Source organism: Amphiura filiformis, chromosome 5 (genome assembly GCF_039555335.1).
Source record: "Amphiura filiformis chromosome 5, Afil_fr2py, whole genome shotgun sequence".
Lineage (NCBI taxonomy): Eukaryota > Metazoa > Echinodermata > Ophiuroidea > Amphilepidida > Amphiuridae > Amphiura > Amphiura filiformis.
The window spans coordinates 48,325,893-48,348,420 of NC_092632.1; the positions used below are offsets into that span (position 1 = coordinate 48,325,893).

Here is a 22,528-nt window from a genome sequence, read left to right on the forward strand (position 1 = left end):
TAAGACTCTTAAGCAGCTTACAGTGGCATAGCGAGGGGGCGGGGCATGTGAAATCTGCCATTTAGGCCTTCTATAATTTGAACACATACACACACATCTGCCAAAACAATGCAAGGGGTCCTGTAATGCTTTCTATCCCACATCAATCAAAGATATGTATGATGTCAATGTGTCCATCCATATCAAAACGATGCACTTGTCGTCTGCTACATGTGTCTCATTTCACATAGCTAGGAATAAATACCAGACTCATCTCTGAAGTGGAGGTCACTTCAAATCATCCCAAGTCACATGGTTTAGGAATGCAGAGAACATTCCTTAAAGCTGTGACTTGGGGATGATTTGAAGTGACCTCCATTTCGGAGCCGAGTCTGGTATTTATTCCTAGCTATTATGTGAAATGAAACACATGTAGGAGCCGACATGTGCATCGTTTTGCTATGGATGGACACATATTTGGAACATTAGGCTTTATACTGCATTGGCTGGCCTATGTCATGTAACTAAAATTTATAGAATTTATAGAAATAAATGTAATGGAGTCGGACCTGCATTTTTGTACAGGACGGAGTGCCCATCTCTCTTTTGTTAGCAAGGCCAGACTCCACCGTGAAATGTTGCTGTGGGTGGATTGCCACACAGTGAATATGTTACCTTTCTAGCATTTAACAATACCGGTACACATTTATACATGTGGGTAGAGAGGAGTAATCGAGATAAAGTGTCTCTCAAGGGCACAACACGATGGCGTTGCTGGGGCTCGAACCCACGACCTTCCGATTATGAGTGAGTGCCCATTCATTTCTGTTCTCTATTTGGGTAGTGTCATACATGTGGGTAGAGAGGAGTAATCGAGATAAAGTGCCTCACCAAGGGCACAACACGATGAGCGTTGCTGGGGCTCGAACCCACAACCTTCCGATTATGAGTGAGCGCCCGTTCATTTCTGTTCTTTATTTGGGTAGTGTCATACATGTGGGTAGAGAGGAGTAATCGAGATAAAGTGTCTCACTCAAGGGCACAACACGATGGCGTTGCTGGGGCTCGAACCCACAACCTTCCGATTATGAGCGATCGCCCGTTCATTTCTGTTCTCTATTTGGGTAGTGTCAATGTGCAGTGCCCGCCAACCTTGCCCCTTGCTGTAGCCTGTTTGTATGTGCTTTTTACATTTTACTAACATGTAAAAATATAAGTCATGTACTCTTGAAGTAAAATTAAGTTTTAAGACAAGCAACATTTTATACTCATTTTCAATAAAATTTATTGATGTTTAAATTCACAAGTATTCTTGTATTTGTAAATGGTGTAAAAACAGTGGGTTTTATAATTTTCAACTGCACAATCACAAAATTAACTTCTAAGTGAAATATTACACAGCATAAATTTTTTAATACTTTGTCAAGAGATGGATCCTCAGCTGATAACGTGACATATTAATTATTGGCTGGAAATCTTACACCAGCCACATTTGAGTAAATTGAGTTAAGTTCTTAAAGTTGTTTAAAACCTGTGCAAATGTATGATAGCACAATTATAGTCATATTATTAAAATGTTTACATCTTTTGAAGTTACAAGAGCGATCAAAAGAAAAGCGCAAAAAACGTGTCAAATGTCATGTTAAACAGCAAAACCTTTTGTTTCACGTCGAGTTTGCTATACATTGATTCGCTTCAAGTTCGGTAGTGACGTTGATGCTTTTTCATAGTTGCACCGCAAGCGTACCGACAAATTGCCCTTGTACCTGTGCGTATATGCTCTGCGCGATTAACTTTACATACACGATTCAAAACTGCGACCAGCAAATTATACACACATACGTCACTACCGAACTTGAGATGAACAAAAAATAGTGACATCAGTGCAAGCGTATCAACAATGCCATCTTTCTGTGCGTTTATACACTGTGTGATGATGTTACCATGCGTGATTCTGAACTGTGGCCAGCAAAATATGCACATATGTCACTACAATCCCAAGGAGAAACAAAAGTATAGCAACAAGTGGAAGCTGCTGGAAAAAGATTTGATACTAAATATGATGAATACAGATGAGAAAATATACAGCCTATCAACCCATCAACAGGCAAAGTCCCTGTGTTTTGTATGATTCATGAAGGTAAATCATGCATGTCTAAACAAATCATGCGTTACCCAATAAAGCGTTTCTTGGGTTTATTGGAACGATTGGCCCTCATTATTGGGTGATATTGGGACTTTACTGGTTGGTGATAGTCTGTATATTTCCTCATCTCTGATGATGATATACTTTTTATGTAACATTTTCCTTTATATTTTGTTGTAAGTAAATTATATTTGCATATACCCAGAATGTCTTTCACTGTCATTAAAATATATATATTATTTTACTTTTGTAATAAACTAATAACTAAAATTAATGTAACATACTCTTCTGAATGAGTACATTTTTTGTGTGCTTGTTAATTCCATAAAAAAAGATGTGTTCAAATTGAGCTACATGCTTCAGTGAATGGAGATAACACATTACTGGTTATTCAAATTGAGATTTTGGCATCTGCAGGTTTTTTCTCATAACCCATGTCAACTTTCACAGTAGAAATTTCATTTGAATGAACACAGCTGCCAGATGTGTGACGATTGTTCAAGTACAATGTGTGAGGAACGCCGGGGTGTGTGTGACTGTGTATGCTTAACACATAAGTCAACCATGGCAACTCACTCATGATTGGTTAGTATTTTAATTATTGTGTCCACAGTTGTGAGTTTGCATTTTTGAAATACACGATATACGATCACAGTTGGATCAGCTGTTGAAAGCTGTGTTCATTCAAGTGAATTATCTACTGTAGGTACGCAATGTTTCCTTTAGATAATATGAACCAAAATATGATGCCTCATCCCTACGATCCTTTACTAACCATTCTTTTCTATCAGCCATTGCAATATACATGTTGTCGCTTCCAAACCACTGGAGTAATTTACCTCTAAATTGGAAGTTTGTTTTGGTGATAGGTCTCCATGTAAGGTAAAAACATACACAAAACTGGATCAAGGGAACTTAATTTAGTCCTTTAAAAGTCCTAGTCTGGTACATGTAAAGAAAAAAGGAAGGTTTTTACTTCAAACTCTAATGGTGACCCACAGGTCAAATTGCAAGAATTGTACATTAAACACACCTAAACAGACACAATGCAATTTGTAGGCAGCAGCTTAATCAGCGCCAATATTGCAACATTGAAACAAACAACTATACAAACATCCAATCCAACCCCACCCCCATCCCCCCCCAGTAGGCAATGAGGATAAAGTGCCTTGCCCAAGGACACAACACGCTGGCACGAAGCGGGCTCGAACTCACAACCTATGAATTACGAGTCGGGCGCCTTATCTACTCGGCCACACGTGCTCCACATGTACCAAACCATTCATGGTAACAAATTTGCATGAATTCTGCAGAGCCTGAAAAGAAAGGCCCCAGGGACATTACAATATGAGATTTGTGAAATTGGTTGACAATCCATATAAATTTAATGCAATGTTATGGGCCTCATGGGATCAGCCATACATGTAGCCCATACACCCTTCAGTTCAACATCACAGCCTAAAGGAAATGAGAATGATATACTGTTTTACTACACCATTCTAGCCTTATAATAGTCAACACAATGCAGATCAATATGACATCAGTTACTATGGTTTAGTTCCGGCAATTGACTTTCTATTTTTCCATCATATCGTCATGAATTTGGCAGACAGCCAAATCTGGATTCGGCTTTTGGTAAATTCATATCACACATGCATTATTTTTGAATAGGAGAACAAGGGCAGCAGATCATTTTTTTAACATAGATCAGATGATAACAGCGTAATAAGTAATCAAAAGAGGGCGGCATGCAGGGTTAACTACCGGTGCATCGCAGTACGGTCGATGATGATAACAGTTAACAAGAGCACCAATGGTGCTGTAGCTCAATTGTTTCTGGATATAGGCATGTCATTGGAACTAATATAGAATTATGTTATTGGTATCATGGTATTATAGGTGCATAATATCACAACTTATTGTCGGTTACCATATTCAGCATTATTATTATTGACTGCGCAAATTGAAATTGGAAGTATGAGGTGGAGTTATTTGAAAAACAGCTTTCTTGAAGAGAATTGGACAGAGCTCCACCATCTGACAGCCATAATGGAACTGTCGGTAGGAAAAGCTCTACCATCTTAAAGCCCCATTTAAGGAATTGTAAGTGAGAAATGGAGGATTTATCAAAGAAGGTTGAAGGAAAATGTCAACATTAAAGCCAGGCTCATAACTGACCAACGTACATATGAACTGCATCATGAGATGAACCTTTTTAAAATACCGCTTTTCTGAAAAAAATGGACAGAGCGCTGCTGTCTGACAGCCCCATTTTTAAGAACTGTCAGTAGGAACTAAGTCCATATGGAGGAATTTTTAGAGAAAAACATGAAAAGGTTGGAAGTAAAGGCATCAACTTTGAAGGTTCATAACATGAAAACCTGCATACATATGATCTGCATCATGAGATAGAGCTATCTAAAATAAAGCTTTCCTCAGAAAAAATGCTGAGCTCTGCCTTTAGACAGCTTCATTTAAGGATCTTTCCAAGTGGAAGATTTTTGAAAGAAGGTTGGAGTAAAACTCAAGGCTCATAACTTCAACAGCTATGTATGTACAGCCATGTATGACCATATAGCCATGCACATTTATGTATAGCAATGCATAGCTACATGTATGTATAGACAAAATTGATATGCTGCCCTCTATAGGTTAAAGCATTGATCCCCTGTTCTTCAATTAAAAAACAATGTATGTGTAACATGAATTTACTAAAAGCGGAATCCGGATTCGGATGTCTGCCGAATTCATAACGATATCGAGAGTTTGGAGCAACACAGCTTTATCTCCAATGGGCTTTCCAGGCTTAGTTTGCAACCCTAACATAGCCACAGACTAGTGAAACATGGCCTGCCTGATATGATATTATACAAAGGCCTATGAGATCAGAATTCTTTATACATAATTGCTCAAAATGGAAACAATGCAATGTTGCACTGTACCCTTGATATATTTGCCATGATCAAATAATAAGTAAACAACATTTTTACTACAAATAAATCCATATAGAAAAAAAATAAGCTACCTGGACTTGCTCAAATTAAAAGTTGTAACTATATTTCAGTGATCAGCATTCTACTACAGTGTACCTTCAAAGTCAAAATTTGAATTCAACGTCATAATTTGAAATATGTAACAATGAACAATCAATGTGACAAACAAGATGACTACATTGAACATAGCATCACTTCTCTTGCAAAACACACACAAGTTTGCACCATCCATCAACTATTTCAGTGGGATTCCACAAGGAATAAAAACTTTCAAAATGACAATCATGTGCTAAAGATATGAGAACACATTTCTTTGCTAACATTTGCTTTTTGAAACAATTCATTTGAAGATTGTGTAACACATGTAACAGGAGTGGGATAATTCTCACACAATTTGAAAGTGGCAGTGCATTTTGTAAAAGACAGGCTACAAGTGAAAATCAAAAAGATGTCTAATTATTATGTTTATTTTGCATGTAGGTTCAATGTGCAAATGAATATTTATTCCACAATCAGAACAAGGCTTGTCTCTAAAGCAAAATCTTCATTAACACAACTTTTGGCAGCATTATAAACATGGCAAATAATACCATCAATTCATACTGTTGATTAATCACAACTTTCCTTTAGCTTTGAGTTTGTTCCTATAACGTTGCCTCTTCTGTTGTTTCTTGCGAACCTTGGGGTCTAACCACCGCTGCTTCTTCTCTTGTCCACTCTTCCCTGGTGATGTTCCTTCTTTAGAATGTCCACCTTTCCGAGTTATGTACACTTCATGTTAAGGAAAAACTTTTAATGATATGCTCAACTGTAAAGCCATTTGTAAAGATTTGTATCAAATATTTACTGTAGATAATAAAGAATTAATCAAAAACAGCTCTGTGCATCTCAGTATCACTAATAGGTCGGGATATTCCTCGGTTCCAAAGCACAATGTTTAGATATTTCACAATACCCTCAAAACAACTGATGCGCAGTCATTAACCTCTAAATATTATAAACATTTTTAAAGTCAAAAAGTCTTCCATTTGTCGTCATGTTAAGGCCTCACAAAATCGGTAATACCAAAAAGTCCTCACAAGGTTAACGCACAGAGGATGTTAGCTATAGAGGGGGTCTAGGGTATTGGACCCTGCTTACAATGTTGATCTGTGGACTTACATTCCATGGTCCTGTGTCTGGGTCCTTATCATGCACAAAGTTGGAAGAAATAGCAATGCATATGAACCCCCACACATACCATTTAGACAAGCGTAAATAATCAAAAGGATATTGTTCTTGTTTTCTGTTGTTGTATTTTCTTCAATTTGTCTTGTGATAATGCCCTGTTGACTCTAATGTTTCTGCCATTGAGAAAACTACCATCAAGCCTCAGAGCCATCTCCACACTACTTGTATCCTGCAGATATAACACAGTATAGAAACAAAAGAAAATTAGAAACCGATTAGTCAAATTTGGCTTTTACAATTGTTAGAAAACAGGATACCTAATTCTGTTTCAGGTAAAATTATGGCGTAAAACAAGCGAGTGTCCCAGTTAATTCACATGTTCATATGTAACAAATACTATAACTGTTGCATTTTCTTGCCAAGATTTACCTTAAAAAGTACATATCCAAAACCTTTGCCCAGGCCTGTGCTTGCATCCCTGATGAGTCTTGCATTCTGGACATCCCCACACTGCATGAAGTGTCTAGTTAGAGGTTCTGTCTCCATGTCAAAGGGAAGGTTGCCTACAAACACACTCAACTTGGTGTCATGCTATGGGAACAAAGTGGAAACCATTAGGAATGCATGTATCGAAATAACAAGAAATATTAGTTGGCATAGCAGATGACTTGAAAGAGGGTATTACTAAATCATAACTACATTAACTGTTCTTTAGACTGAACCATTTGTTGTCTACCAACTGCACATGTTTATCGTGCAATTCTTGTTACGACTGAAAAACATAGTGTTCGTACCATGCAAAGTAAAGGAAATATTCACAGACAACTCTAGTTGAATCATCTTATGCTGCCCATGTGCTCCCTTGAACACTGACAGAATTGCAACCACAGAATTAAAGACAGAGAATCGGGACTCGACCGCCATCTTGATACAAGCATGGAGCCAAAATTGGGGGTATGCGGTTTCCATGCAAGCGCGACATGGATGAAGGGTGCATTTGAGCGACGCACTTGATGCGACCTGCACACGAGTACCAAGACGCTTCAGATGAGACGCAGAATTGTTTTCGTTCGTCTCCGCGCACCGTCGGCAAGGACCCGAATACCCCCAATTTTCTCCCCATAGCTGACGGCGCAATTGTACGTGGCGGTTTTGGGAGTCCCGGTTCTCCTCCTCTAATTCTGTGATTGGAACCAAACACAGTCAAAAGGTGAAGTTGGAAACAGCTTTACATAATCATTGCTCCCGATATGATTTAGCCACCAAATTTGCCCACAAGTTTCTCAGTTGTCAACCTGAATGTTGACCATCTGAGGGGGCAGTCTAACTATTCTTACCTTTTTAGAATCTGCCATGTCAACACGGATGTGATGATTACCAAGTAACTTCCCATTTCTGTCAGGAAAAAGGACATACAAAATCTGAATTCTATACAGATATTGCTTCATGAATTCTGCATTAGTGTACCTGCTTTTTTCTATATATGACACAATCAAGGGATAATGGGTCTAATATTGAAAATATTCAATTTCAATTTCATCTTATATCTACATGTAGCCTTTCAAATATGCTGTTTTGATGCAAACTCCATGAAAATTTTACTTCTGCTTGTCAAGTTATAGGCAATTTAACCACGATATGAATTTGAGCAACTTTCTTTTTTAGAAAACAAAATCAATATTAGCAGCTTATTCTCGTTATTCTTGATCGCATCACATAATATATATGAAAATCAAACTTGTTGAGCAACTCAAATGTGCATATCTGAAGCAATGAAGCAAATAAGTTCTTTCATTTTATTTATCTTGTCCATGTCCATTTGAGTTGCCATACTTGAGATATTTCCATGTTGCAGACAACAATAATGACAAAGAAATTGAATAACTTATTTGTATGGCAAAATAAACTTTTTGTGAAGACTTTTTTGCTTGATTGAATGTATCATCTGGCTTGAAAGATAATTACCAGGTTACTTTTAACTCCAGGTGCAGATGGAACCAAAATATGGTTCTGGATCCACCAGAACCAGAGTTTGGTTCTGCCCCTGTACCCTTATACAACAAGTTAGGTAGAACTTCTATTTTTATGCCAAGTGAGAACACATAAAAAGAAAGAACATCAACAGTGGTCACAATCAGTTCCCAAAATGCACTGTGTAAGGTATCAAAATATGCAGAACAAAATTGTGCATCTATTTATTACTTTATTTGGTAATCTAGTGTCTTTAAGATGTTGCTTAAGTATACTGTGAACAAGTACATCTTATAGAGGTAGTCATTATGACGACATTTTCGGCCATCTTCTCAGTAAATCAATATAATTACCTTCCAAACGAGTACACAAAATTTGAACCTATGAAAATAAAAGCTTATCGATTTACCCACAAAATGGAGAAAGGCTGACAGCCTCTATTATATCGGTACATCTAATTTGATACATAATGCTCCTGAAAGTCTCCAGGCATTAGTTTCTCTACCTGGGATTGCCAGATATATGAATGCAAGGCACAAACTTGTCAACTGCCCTTTGCTTGCAGAAAGCAATTACTAAAAGTCAATTTTGATTCTCTGAAATTGTGAGCCTTCCATATATCATACTGGTGAGAATTTGCTGGTTGCAAGAATCAAATCTGATTATTGTACATAATGTAGACTCATGACAAATTAAACGATATTGAAAGGATTAATATTACCTTGAGAGTGCCTTCTGAGCTGACTCAACTGTCTTGAAAACCACATAGGCATTAAAACTATTTCTTTCTGGATGCAAATCTTTCCTGTAAAATGAGAGGAGAGATATAAACTAGAATTACATGGTTCGTAATTAAGGTGGCCCCCACACAATGGTGTAAATAACAAAGGTTTGTTAAAATAAAAGTAATATGCAATATGCAAATTAGCTCATTAATATTCATAAATATCCAAATAACATGCCACAAAACTATACAGCACATTAGGCCACTATTGTATCCAAGGTTGTGCGCTAACATTGTTTTTTGAAATTTTTTTACTTAAATATAAATGAGGGTTTTTTAACAAAAGAGATGAATGGCAGAGACCCTCCACAAAAATGTTACAATATATTGGTCTTATAATGATACATGTTTGTACAGCCACCTGAATCATTAATATACATTTTACATGTAGTTGCTCAAACTCTAAGTAATGTTTTTGTGGGGGGTGTCTGCCTTTTGCCTCTTTCATAAAAAAATCCCTCATTTAGAGGCATTTATGCTTGCAGACGGAATTCTACGGTATACCCAAAGTTCAGATTTAACAACTTGCATGTCTTTATCAATCATGGCTAGATGTTTTTTAATGAAGATTATTTAATGTCCCTAGCTGTGTCTGTAATTATACTTTGCAGTTAAGATGCAATTCTAGGGTTTGTGTTCAATATACTTACGTGATCATGGCTACTTTCTGTGATACTTTGGGATCTGCCCTTGCCTGTACCCAATAAAATAAGAATCAAATCAAATATTTAAACTTATAACAATATGTGACCCTCCAGGTCGAAATGCTTGTAAAGTCGGCCCCTGGTCAAATTTGTTTTCTTCCGTGTTTAGAAAATATATATCATAAGCTTTACAATGATATATCATTTGACTTCAAACGATACCCAGAAGCGGAGTTATAACTTGTTAAAATTTTCTCCTTCAGTAAAAAGGGTACATTATTTTGGCACTACATTATTTCTTTTTTTCCACATTGCTGGTATTAAATATCAAATGGTCATAATTGGCGGTCACTTCAAATCATCCCCAACTGAACAAGGTTCAGGAATGTCCTCTCATTGTTAATTGTTGGTTAACCCACCACTTGAATAGGATTTAGCCAAAGCAAACAAAGACTTAAGCATTACATTTAAGTATAAGCTTATTATCCTCTTCAACAATAGGATTAAAGGGTGTTTGACTGGACTAAAATGAGAAACATGTCGGACAAATATTAGGGACATTTGAATACAACCTCTGCATATTTTGCACTGTAACTCGAAATACAATTTGCCGACTTTACGAGCGGTTTGAGATGCATGGTCACATATACCAATTCAATTCTCCCAATTCACAATACAGTGCACCACCACCAGTTTCTAGGGAGAAGCCAAAATATGTAGTGCATCATGGCACCACATCCAAAGCCAGCATAATATATACAAATACAACACAACATGTCATTGTGTGTTAAATGTCAACATAATGATGTTACATGCAAAAGTACACTAAAACAGCAATTTACATTATTATAGTACCGGTCTATTGATAACACAGAATCCTTTGTGGAATTGTTTTCAACATTAATATTATCACACTAGCATGAAAATCCAATGGTAGCTAAAACAGTGATATCGACCCTGGATGTCAAAAATTGGACTGGCAAGAAGAACCACTGGTGGCATATCATATTATGAATCACAAGAATTTATACACTCTACACTAATAATTAGTCCATTAAAATAATTGGGCTTACAGTTCCTCACATGCGAAGTTCCACAAATATAATTATTGAAAAATACAAATGTATTACTGTAAAAAATATAGACTATATTATAATTATTTTGTTTTGTTTTGAACATTCCATTTCTCTTGGTAGCTTCTTATATATATATATATATATATATATATATATATGTGTGACACGATCTGGTCAATGGAGGCCAAAGGTGGCAAATTTGAAATTGAGATAAAGGCAAAAATATGGATTAAAAAACAATCAAATACATAAGAAATCGGATTAACTACCATAGCAATAGAGGAATACAATTTTGAACCTATGGATTGAACCACAGATGTCAAAAAAGGCTGATCACTCGCACCTATAAGATTAGTATCTTTGAAAAGAGCGGTATTGTATTCAATCTATGTTTGCTGACATACACAGGTGATTAGTGCAATCTGCTTGTAGTGCAGGGTGATCTACTCAAAATTGTATTCCTCTATTGCTATGGTAGTTAATCCGATTATTACGTCACTTCTACAGTGATTAGCAACTCAATTTTCAAGAATGCCTCCTTTGACCTCCATGGACCAGATCGAGTCACATAGAACATATTTCTCTTACCCCTGATCTGAACCGCACGGTTTTAATAACTCCACACTTCTTAAAAAGTGCTTTCATGTGTGCTTTGTCCATTTCTGTTGGGAGATTGCCCACAAATATTGTCCTCTGTAGCACCTCGGGATCATTCTTGGATGGTGTTGTCTTTTTCTCTTGGTCAGAATCAGAGTCCTCATTATCGGCTTTCTGTCTGGTTGTTCCATTTGGTGTTGCTAGTTCAATTTCGTCATGCTCATTCAGTATTTCATCAATTTTACCACTGAAATCATCATTATCCTTTCCCACATCATCATCACTTCCATCATCATCAGATTCACTCTCACTTTCTGATTTGCTCTTCCTCTTCTCCTTCTCCAGTTTACTACCCTTGGTGATTGGTTTCTCATCACTCTCACTATCCGATGAGGTGGAATCGTCAGTCTGCTCTTGCTGCTTATCGCCGCTCTCATCATCACTATCATTTTGTACACCAACCTTGATCTGTTTTATATTTTTACTAGCAGACATTGCTTTTTTAATTGCTTGATTTTTCACATCATCAGTACTTTCATCAGAGTCCTCACTTTCATCATCGCTGTCACTTTCATCCTTACTGGCCCCTTGTTTTTCTTTCATGGTCTGTTTTAGATTTTTACCAGCAAATGTTGCTTTCTTAATTGCTTCATTTTTCACATCAGTACTTTCATCAGAGTCCTCACTTTCATCATCACTATCATCTTCATCACTATCATCCTCACTGGCCTCTTGTTTTTCTTCCTTGGTCTGTTTCAAATTTTTACCAGCTAATGTTGCTTTCTTAATTGCTTCATTTTTCACATCATCAGTACTTTCATCAGAGTCCTCACTTTCATCATCGCTATCATCTTCATCACTATCATCCTCACTGGCCTCTTGTTTTTCTTCCTTGGTCTGTTTCAGATTTTTACTAGCAAATGTTGCTTTTTTAATAGCTTGACTTTTCACATCATCAGTACTTTCATCAGAGTCCTCACTTTCATCATCGCTATCATCTTCATCACTATCATCCTCACTGGCCTCTTGTTTTTCTTCCTTGGTCTGTTTCAGATTTTTACTAGCAAATGTTGCTCTTTTAATTGCTTGATTTTTCACATCATCAGTACTTTCATCAGAGTCCTCACTTTCATCATCGCTATCATCTTCATAGCTATCATCCTCAATGGCTTCCTGTTTTTTCTCCTTGGTCTGTTTCAGATTTTTACTGGCGGCCATTGCTTTTGTAATTGCTTCATTTTTCACATCATCAGTATTTTCATCACTGCTCTCATCACTATCGTTACTGCTATCACTATCTTCTTTCTTTTGCTCTAGCTGTTTTGTACTTTTCTTACTCAGCAAAATTTGCTTGAAAGATTTGCCTTTCTCATCACCACTACTGCTATCATCAGAATCAGTGTCATCGCTTTCAGATTCCAGTTGTTTTTCCACCTTCTGAATGTCGGGTTGTTTCATTTGCTTGCCTTTGTCTGTTAATGTTGCTTTCTTTGGAGTTTGTGTTCTCATCTTCAGAGTGACTTGTTGCTTGCCTGGTTTGTCTTTGTCAGCCATCTTTGCTTTCTTTGGTGATTGGCTACCGGTCACTTCCTTATCAGCAGCAGAGGAAATACTGTTAAAATAGGTAGGAAATACTGTTAAAATAATTACAAATAATAATACACAATCTTTTTTAAATGTATGAACGTTGTCAAAATATGGCAATGTGTCAAAGAAAATTTGTTGATAATAATTGGCACTGTCAGCTATGGGGAACATTTGGGGGTATTGGGTTACTTCAGCTGAAATCCATACACCATCTATGGAAGACATGACCTTAATCTCCCACACAGAGGGCATAGATTTCAAATGGAGTCACACATCCAGGTAACCACATTTGAAATTCACACTCGCTGTGTGGAAGAGTAATATCTTCCATAGCATAGGGGGTGTATGGATTCCAACCATAATAGCCCATCTGGGTCCTTGTTGACAGCACCAGCAAACAAACAAACAATTATGTGTCAAATCTGATGATAATTAAGTGTTTGTGTCACTCCTTCCACGCAATCAGTGCATCGTGCCATGAATCGTTTCAAATCTGCAGTTTTTTAATAAAGACGGTAGTGAGTCCTGAATGTCTTATTATTTTTCTGTGCTTGGTACATCCTAAATAAACTTGTTTCCTTTTGAACCATTGTACTTTTTGTCCATTATCAGGGCACCCAATTTCTCCATTTTGCATGTTGTAAAAATGATAAAAATGATTGGCAAAACAATAAATTGTGGTCATTACAAAAAGAGGTTCTACTTTTGAATTTGGAAGAAGTAAAATTCTCCATAAACATCGAAACTAATAGGTTATTATTGATATTATTTTAATACATCATTTAGTAAAGAACTACAGTGGAAACTTGTTAACACAAAATCTGTGAACACAAAATTCCTGATACACAAAATGCTTTTCAAGTCCCAAGCATTTATTCTATGCATAAAATCCTGTAACACAAACTAAAATCCAAGGCCCTGACAATTTTAACAAGGTTCCACTGTAGTTCCAAGTACATATTTCAATGCTCACAGTGCAGTGCACACATGGCTGTTTTGAAAACAGTTGATGTATGTACTATTTGTCAACTTATTGCCCACAAAGTCATCAAAAATTCAACTTACTTATCATCTTTTGCCATATCTCCTTTCCTTTTGCTCTGACTTCGCCTTCTCTTCTTTCCCTTCTTCGTCTGTTTAGGATCAGAACCTGATTTTTCATCTGAAACTACTTTTGTATTCCCTTCCGGACTGGAACCTGAGACAGTTTGTTGTTGAGCTTTCTTCTTGTGTTTTCGTTTCCTTTTTGGTGTAGATTTCTCTCCACTCTTCTCTACTTGACCAGGATTCGCCTTTGCTTTCTTTGCATCCGGCGATTGATTTGACTGTGTCCCACTGTTACCAGTTTTATGTTCAGAATTCTGCTTTCTTTTCCTCTTATTTTTCTTTTTAGAATCACTACTGATTGTTAAGCCAGGATCTTCCTGAGCTTGTCCAGTGGTAGAGGTGTTATCTTTACCATCACCTCCTGGCTTGGCTTGATCACCACCATCAGACTTCCTCTTTTTTGGCTTTCGTTTCTTCTTTTTCTTACCATCTTTATCTATTGATGAACTATCCTTTAATCCCTCTGGAATGGTGGTGTTCGGTGAAGTTTCCAAGGTATCTTTCTTCTTATTATTTTTCTTGTTTCTTTTCTGCAATGATATTGATTGTGGTGATGTGGCAATGTCACTACCATTTGGAGACACGGTGCTTACTTTCTCATCATTGCCAATTCCCTTTCCTTTCTTTCGATTTCTCTTTACTTTAAATCTTTTCTTCTCCGCAGGCTTGCTATCACCGAATAATACAGGCTCTGGCTGTTTAACTGGTTTCTTTTTATGATGTGCTTTCTTCTCATTTTTCTGAAATGCAGGTTTAGATCTTTTAAAGGAGGCATCTCCATTATCATTATCACCAAAATGGATATGCTTTGATTGACTGGGCATTGATTGACCGGACTTTGATTGACTGGGTGTTGATGCTGGCTTGGTGACAGCTGAAGGTTGTTTGTTGTTGTTATTTTCATGTCCTCTTCCTGGGTGACTTGGAGTGGATGGTTTTGTATGTTTCTGTAAAACAGGTCAGATAAATTTTGTATATTATACACATGGCAAGTTACACAGAAGTCAATATACTACCAAATTCCAATTGCGGCCACCTGCACAGACAGCATGTTTATTGCATAAAATATGTAAACAACCCGCTCTGAACAGTCCGGGCAAATCACCAGATTAGGAAATATGACAAATCTGGTGATACATATCCTGCTCTAGAAATGGGTCCATGTGCATGTCTGTTGAATTTGGCAACCTCAGGTAATTTTCTTTGATGGACACTTTATTTTATTTTTGATCATGAATCTTGTTTTGGATATAAAAGCAATTTTAGGTCTTTTGGGGAAAAAATATATATCTTCAATACGAAAGGTCAAATTTTTCAAATGATGTTCCGCTTTTTCTCCCAGCTACACACACTTTAAGTACCGTACATTATATCATTACATATAAAGTTTACTTCAAGGACAAATGAGTACCTGTTTGTGTTTCTTTTCTTTCCTATTTCCACCATCTCCTTCAACCTCTGCTATAAGTTTCTTTTGTTTAGGCCTATTTGCATCTCCAAACATGGCTGCCAGAGTAGGGTTGGTAGAGCTGGTTTTCTTACTAGTATTCTGCAAAATGCTTGAAACCTGCCCAACAGAATAGTCTCCCATCCAGCTTGGTTTAGCAGCAGAGGAATCTGCCCTGAAAAAATGAAGAAAAAGTCATCTGACAGTCAAGAACTACTTGCATTCTGTATACAATGGTTGTTTAAACTCCAAATATCTTGGTTGATATTACAGTGAAATTATGCCAAGACCACACAACCAGGCCTAGGGGGGCGGCATCAGAGGGGGCAGGGGAAAACTGTCCCCTATATGGTTTGCAAAAAGAGGTGAAAGGGAGGAAAAAGAGAAAGAAAAGGAGGAGAGAGAAAAGGGGAGAAAGAAGAAAAGGAGCTATTCCCCTTCCTGGCGATGGCTAGGCAAAGGGGGGAGCTCCCCCCTCCCACTTTGGACATCTAGTCCCTTGTAGAATGCTCAGGGGCGGTGCTAGAAGGCCCAATTCTTAATTTTGTTGGCATAAAGTGACTGTTGTCAGCAAAACCATAGGATTGTCGGTCGGCAAATTACAAAAGTCAAGTAAAAATTAAATGCACGGTTGTTGCCAACTGTGGTTCTGTGGTTGATGTTTTTATACAGTATTGTACGTTGTAACTGTAATATTAGTTACTAATGAAAAAAAATGAGGAATAATTTTGAACCTATTTGAAAGTGTAAGGAAGACAATTATGCAACTTGTAAGTTGATATATAAAAAACAGGTTGCCAAATATATCATATAGGGTGGAAAAGTTATATTTTGGTTCAAAAAGTATAACATTTTGTTCCTCTCTTATTTACTAACATAAAAACCTTTTCTGTTAAAACCTTTTTAGATGTGCTAATAACATTGTAGGCTTTCAAAAAAAGCAAACATGTAATGGTGAGTTATGTTGCCTAACTACATAACATAATCACTCAAAACTTTTTTCCTCCACGCCCTACACAAAAACTATTGGCATATTTGAATACCTCATCAAATTTCCATCCAAACAATGTAAATTTTCACACAGTAGGGTAACTCCTTCAAGAAATATGATATTCACAACATCTCGGAGCATAAACACTTTAACACATATGCCTCATCCGTAGGATCCTCATCCGCTGCTCCTCCACACCTGACAGTTTTCACTTACATTAATGTGGTTTTTATATTTAAAACTGCATTGTTCTAAGTTTTAGCACACTTAAAGAATATAAAATTGCGAAATGCCAATCAAAATTGTACGGCAGCTTCTGGAAAAATATAATCCCTCCACCTTTTTTGGGTATAGGTACCCAACTTGTGACATGCGACCCAATAGAAATTAGCATCTCATGAATGCGCTACCAATCTTTAGAAATTAAAAAACCCACTTTTAGGCGTGATGAGCTCATGTAGATATTCGCTTTTTGTATCTCTTTCCTTGTTGAGAAAATTGTGAAGATAGGACATCCGGGCCCTACTCTGCCATGTTTGGCTGAGTAATGGTACATGAAACGGCCTTTTGTGCTAGATGTAAATTTGTCATTATGATTGTGTAAAGTTGTGTTTATTCATGGGTTAGTGTTACTCATCATCAGACTGAATCATTGTCGCTAACAACTGCACAAGTTATGCGTATAATAGTGAAAATTGACCTTCAGAGGGTGTCAAATATAGGCCTATGTGTCGCTTTTGAAAAACAGCGAATCATGCTGACATGCAAATACAACGGCAATTTAGTACACTGATCATGCGTGCGATTCAGTTTTCTGAAAAAGCGATTGAGTATAACTATAGAAATGACCGGTGATTGGCTGTGATTGTGTGTTCTCAACCGGGGTTCTCAAGTGCCAAAGTAGGTTTTATCATGTTTATTAGCGACCCGACACACATGTGACATTTGTATTGGTTCGATCAAGCATTGAAATGCTTATAATGCTTTCAACTTTTGTACTGGAACGTTCAAGCATACTCAACAAAGTTTTCAATATAAGTGCCTCTGGCCCTAGTAGAAGTAAAGGCGGATACTATGGCCAGTGTTCTAGGGCTAAGTTAGTGCCGTACTATTACGCTGCCTTTCGTATTCGCCTCCTCGTTTGTTTACAAACAGAGAGGTAGACAAAGGGCCTGTCAAAACTGTTCCGCTTGTCCAAATACTCAAGTATCAAAAGGATGGTCCACAATAGAGTGATTCACGCAACATGAATAGGGGATTAAAAACTGTGAAGTAGGACCATGTGCTTCTTTTGTCCAATTTGGCATCAAGATTTGAATGGAAACAGTTCAGACCCTGAACACGATCATGTCAGAAATTAATATTTTGTTCTGGGTCTGATTATTCTGACTAGGGCTACGTAAGCTTGTGTCTGGTGACTTTGTACGTACGCATCATGAACTGTTCATTTAGACGTTTGCCTTTCATATCTCTTTCCTTGTTGAAAAAATTAACGTTGCGAAGATAGGACATCCGGGCCATACTCTGCCATGTTTGACTGAGTAACGGTACATGAACACAGCCTTGTGCCTATGTAAATTAGTCATTGTGTAAAGCTCTGTTTATACTCATGGGTTACTCATCATCAGACTGAATCATTGTCGTTTACAACTGCACAAGTTATGTGTGTAGTTTTGTGAACGTTGACCGATAGAAGGTGTCAAATATTTTGAAAAACAGCGAATCATGCGCATGCTCAGCATATATGACAGGGATTTAATACACTGATCATGCGTGCGATTCAGTTTTCTGCAAAAGCGATTGAGTATAAATGTATCTTTAGAAATGACCGGCGATTGTGTGTTCTCAGGTGGATTTTATCGTGTTTATTAGCGACCTGACACACATTTGTTAGGTATGCCAGGCAAACCTTTAAAATTAACACATTTGCTAGTCAGCCAAATTCGCCTAGATAGGTATGTCCACACAGGGATCTACACGAAGGGATAAGCATCCTAGACTGCTGCCCTCATTCGGAATATGTATCCTAGGTCTAGACAATAGGCGGATTAGCGGCCATTTTGTCTTCGACATGATTTTATTCACGTGTCCTTATACTTTAGTACAAATATATAAGTTAACAGGTTTTCAATATTAAAATTATATTTTGAATATACAATATATTCTGTAGTAAATCGATCAAATGATGGTGATTGTTCAGGTATTATATGCTTGATAAAATTAAACTGTCTGACCAGCTAGTATTCTCCTCCACCGTCAGTGTGATTCCAGACACTCCACGTACCGTGTTGCGAAGGTGGAGGAGACTAAAGCTGTATTGACGAACACGCATGCGTTAAAAAATATGTTGCCTAGGTCGAACAATAGCGTGACATAGTTTCCGGCATTGTTCCTATGCACTTTCACCCTCCTGGTCCACATTGCTTATAGAGGGCGACGTTCAACTCAAAAAGCTCAAAAAACTGTGTAATCCCCATAGGAAAATACAAAATTTTGAAATTTGGACACCAGAAACTTGGAGACGTAGTCAAAAATGTGCTGGTACTTTATCCTTGATACAGAAGTCATCATGCAGTGATAGTTTGATTTCATAAAATAAAATCGCCTTCGTGTAAAACGGATCGCCGTGGTGAAAAATGATGCATTAGACCGAGTAAAAAAAAATACATGTTTCTCGTCCGCGCCCTCCTCCTTTTTTGAAGATTTTTCAAATTTCTTTTTATTTTGTAAACTTTCAGTTATAACTTGTTGAAAAAGATGTTTCAGAAGTTGAAACTTATTTTACGGCTTTGTAAATGCATAATACATCATTTCAGAAGAGTTTTGTGATCACTAGAGGGGCTTACCTCTCAAAACAATAGAATAAAAAGGGCCTCCTCCTTTTTCTCAGATATCAATCTGTATGTCGAATACCCAAAATATGGTGCCAAATACAGGTATTTAGCGTCGTTTTCCAATAAAAAATAGAAAATAAAAAGCCCCTCATCCTCCTAATTTTCAAAAACCCGGACAAGAAACATATTTTTATTTTTACTTGGCCTTACTTGCTTTTTTGTACAGTTATTAAAGTCATTGTAAGGCATTGTCAATGATGGCTGCAGAAAAATGCAGAATTTTAAAAACAGACATTTGCCCATAACTTTGCTGATATTTGAGCTACAGACACGGTTGACCCCTCGCTTTTTAAGTTAAATAATCACCTTTTTAAACAAAATAATTTCCATGTGAAAAAACCTACTTGAAAATTTTGTGATCATGCCTAGCCTAGAACACAATACATATATTTACATAGAAATATAAAAGAACTAGCCGGTCAAGGAAACCTACATAAATATGTTGTCTATACTTCACTCAACCCAAATATGATTTTTTATGGTGATAAGTCACTTGCACATGGAATTTTAGAGGGACTTTGATAGCAGTTCCATTAAAAAAGCTGCTATCAACATGAGACTAAGATCTAGAAACACCACCGAAATGCTTTTTTTGGGAATTTTGCAAGCTGAATCTTTTTGATGAAAGTCAATCTTTGACAAGATGTAACTTTGCTACGGAAAGTGCTATGCCGATGAACAAAAAGTTTTCAGTTTTGACTTTCTTTACTCAAGGGCTTTAATTTGATATATAAAATGATGCAGTTTGATGGCAAATTTGAATTCACCTGGCATACCCACATTTGTATAATTGGTAGGTAGGGCCTATGCTAGGTGAATTCAAATTTTAATTTGCCATCAAACTGCATCATTTTACATATCAAATTAAAGCCCTTGAGTAAAGAAAGCCAAACCTGAAAACATTTTTGTCATAGCACTTTCCGTAACACAGTTACATCTGGTCGAAGATTGACTTTCATCAAAAAGATTCTGCTAGCAAAATTCCCCAAAAACAGCATTTTATAGGGGTGTTTCTAGATCTTAGTCTCATGGCGATAGCAGCTTTTTTTAATGGATCTGCTATCAAAATTCCATGTGCGACTAGCTCATCACCATAAAAATCATATATTTGGGTCAAGTGAAGTATAGAAAACATGTAGGTTTCCTTCACCGACCTGTTCTCGAAAAAAATTCAAATTTCTATGTAAATATGCACTGACTAGCAAATGTGTTAACTAAGGTTTGCCTGGGATACCTATAATTGGGTATGCCAGGTGAATTCAAATTTGCCATCAAACTGCATCATTTTATATATCAAATTAAGAAAGCCAACACTGAAAACCTTTTTGTCATAGCACTTTCCATAGCAAAGTTACATCTAGTCAAAGATTGACTTTCATCAAAAAGATTCTGCTAGCAAAATTCCCCCAAAACAGCATTACGGGGGTGTTTCTACATGTGTAGATCTTAGTCTCATGACGATAGCAGCTTTTTTTAATGGAAATGCTATCAAAATCCCTCTGAAATTCCATGTGTGAGTGTCTCACCAAAAAAAATCATATATTTGGGTCAAGTGAAGTATAGACAACATATTTATGAAGGTTTCCTTGAGCAAGCGGTTCTTTTAAATTTCAATGTAAATTTGTATTGCCAGTTTAGGCCATTTTGGCTGACTAGCAAATGTGTTAACTGAGGTTCCCCTGTCATACCTACTATAATTGGTTCGATGAACCTTCTTCTGAACCTTCTGAGTTTTTAGTCAGCAGGGCGGAATACCGCAAGTCGCTAACGTAACTCTGGAACCTAGAGTGGATGAGTGCAGATATCAGAACCGGGATGGTCCCCTTCTCTTTCGAATAGCTCTGACACTTTAACGTGCACAGGGATGAATCCTCCTGAACACGGGACCAACGGCTTTATGTGACTTCCGAATCACCGTTATCACGGACGAAGCACATACACTACATATATCTGCACGTGCTAAGCAGTGTATGGGGGCGAGAAGAAATTCTTCAATTAAATTCTGAAAATTAATTACTGAACTGAATTGAAGGATTCCCCGACCATATTGGAACTTTTTGGGAGGGAAGAGAATTTTTCACCTAAGGCAAGCCCAAGGCTCGAACCCTCGTCGATCGTATCAATCAATCAATCAATCAATTTATTTCATCCATTCATTATACAACAATATAATTATGATACAATGAGATACAATAATGATGTATTTTATATACAATAATATAATGGAAAAAGCAACTATTTTTATGAAAAACGTCAATGAGATGGATGAGGACACTGCTAAACGCAGAGCGTGAGGTGCAGTGCCCTCGGCCTAAAGTTACAACATACAACATTTAACCAAAAAATAAAATACGCTCGGTACACTTTTCACTCAAAATCGTGCACTGAGTGCCTATGGACGAGATAGTGAAAGCATGCAGTTATGGCCACAAGGCTGTCCATGCACTGGGCACACAATTTGGAGTGAAATGATACATAATTGGAAAATATAAAACTGATGGTAAACTAAATAATGTACCAATTAAACAATTAAACGTACATTAAATAATGTACCAAGTAAACTAAATAATGAAGCATTGAAATGCTTGTCGTATCTCCCGGCCGGCAGCGCAACGCCTTAACCACTCGGCCATCTTCCAACTTTTGTACTGTCTGGATCATTCAAGCATGCTCAACAAATTTTTCAATGCATGTGCATGACAAGTACCTACCTTTTATGTTTATTTGGTGTTTTTTTCATATTTGTAAACTATTATTCACCCTACAAAATATTAATATTTTGGTTCGATGAAGGTGAAGCATTGAAATGCTTCCAACTTTTGTACTGTCTGGATCATTCAAGTATGCTCAACAAATTTTTCAATGCAAGTGCATGACAAGTACCTACCTTTTATGTTTATTTGGTGTTTTTGTCATATTTGTAAACTATTATTCACCCTACAAAATATTAATATTCTCACACGTGTTGGGATGCGTGTCAAGTGTGCAAAATTTTGCACCTTCTGCTCTGGGCGACAAGCTTCGTGTAGGAGATAATTGATTGATTTTCCTAAATATCTGATAAAAATTTAATTAATAGCCAGTTAACATTTTTATTCCTTATGTTAATACCAATGTATTTTTGTATACTCAAAACTTTACA

At 37.0% G+C, this 22,528-nt stretch overlaps 1 protein-coding gene across 2 annotated transcripts; it reads right to left on the reverse strand.

Moving 5' to 3' along the window:
* Positions 1-5,731: 5,731 nt before the first annotated feature.
* LOC140153279 (uncharacterized) lies at positions 5,732-22,426 on the reverse strand. Of its 2 annotated transcripts, none has more exons than XM_072175981.1 (10): positions 22,274-22,426; positions 15,466-15,676; positions 14,013-15,001; positions 11,352-12,972; positions 9,694-9,737; positions 8,981-9,064; positions 7,626-7,683; positions 6,718-6,879; positions 6,387-6,517; positions 5,732-5,879 (listed from the first exon to the last, which is right to left on the reverse strand). In XM_072175981.1, the coding sequence occupies exons 1-10, from the start codon at positions 22,300-22,302 to the stop codon at positions 5,732-5,734; spliced, it is 3,477 nt and encodes a 1,158-aa protein (XP_072032082.1). In that variant the 5' UTR covers positions 22,303-22,426. The 2 variants fall into 2 exon arrangements, with proteins under 2 accessions (XP_072032082.1, XP_072032081.1); XM_072175980.1 differs by lacking the exon at positions 22,274-22,426 and adding an exon at positions 22,098-22,165.
* Positions 22,427-22,528: the final 102 nt, after the last annotated feature.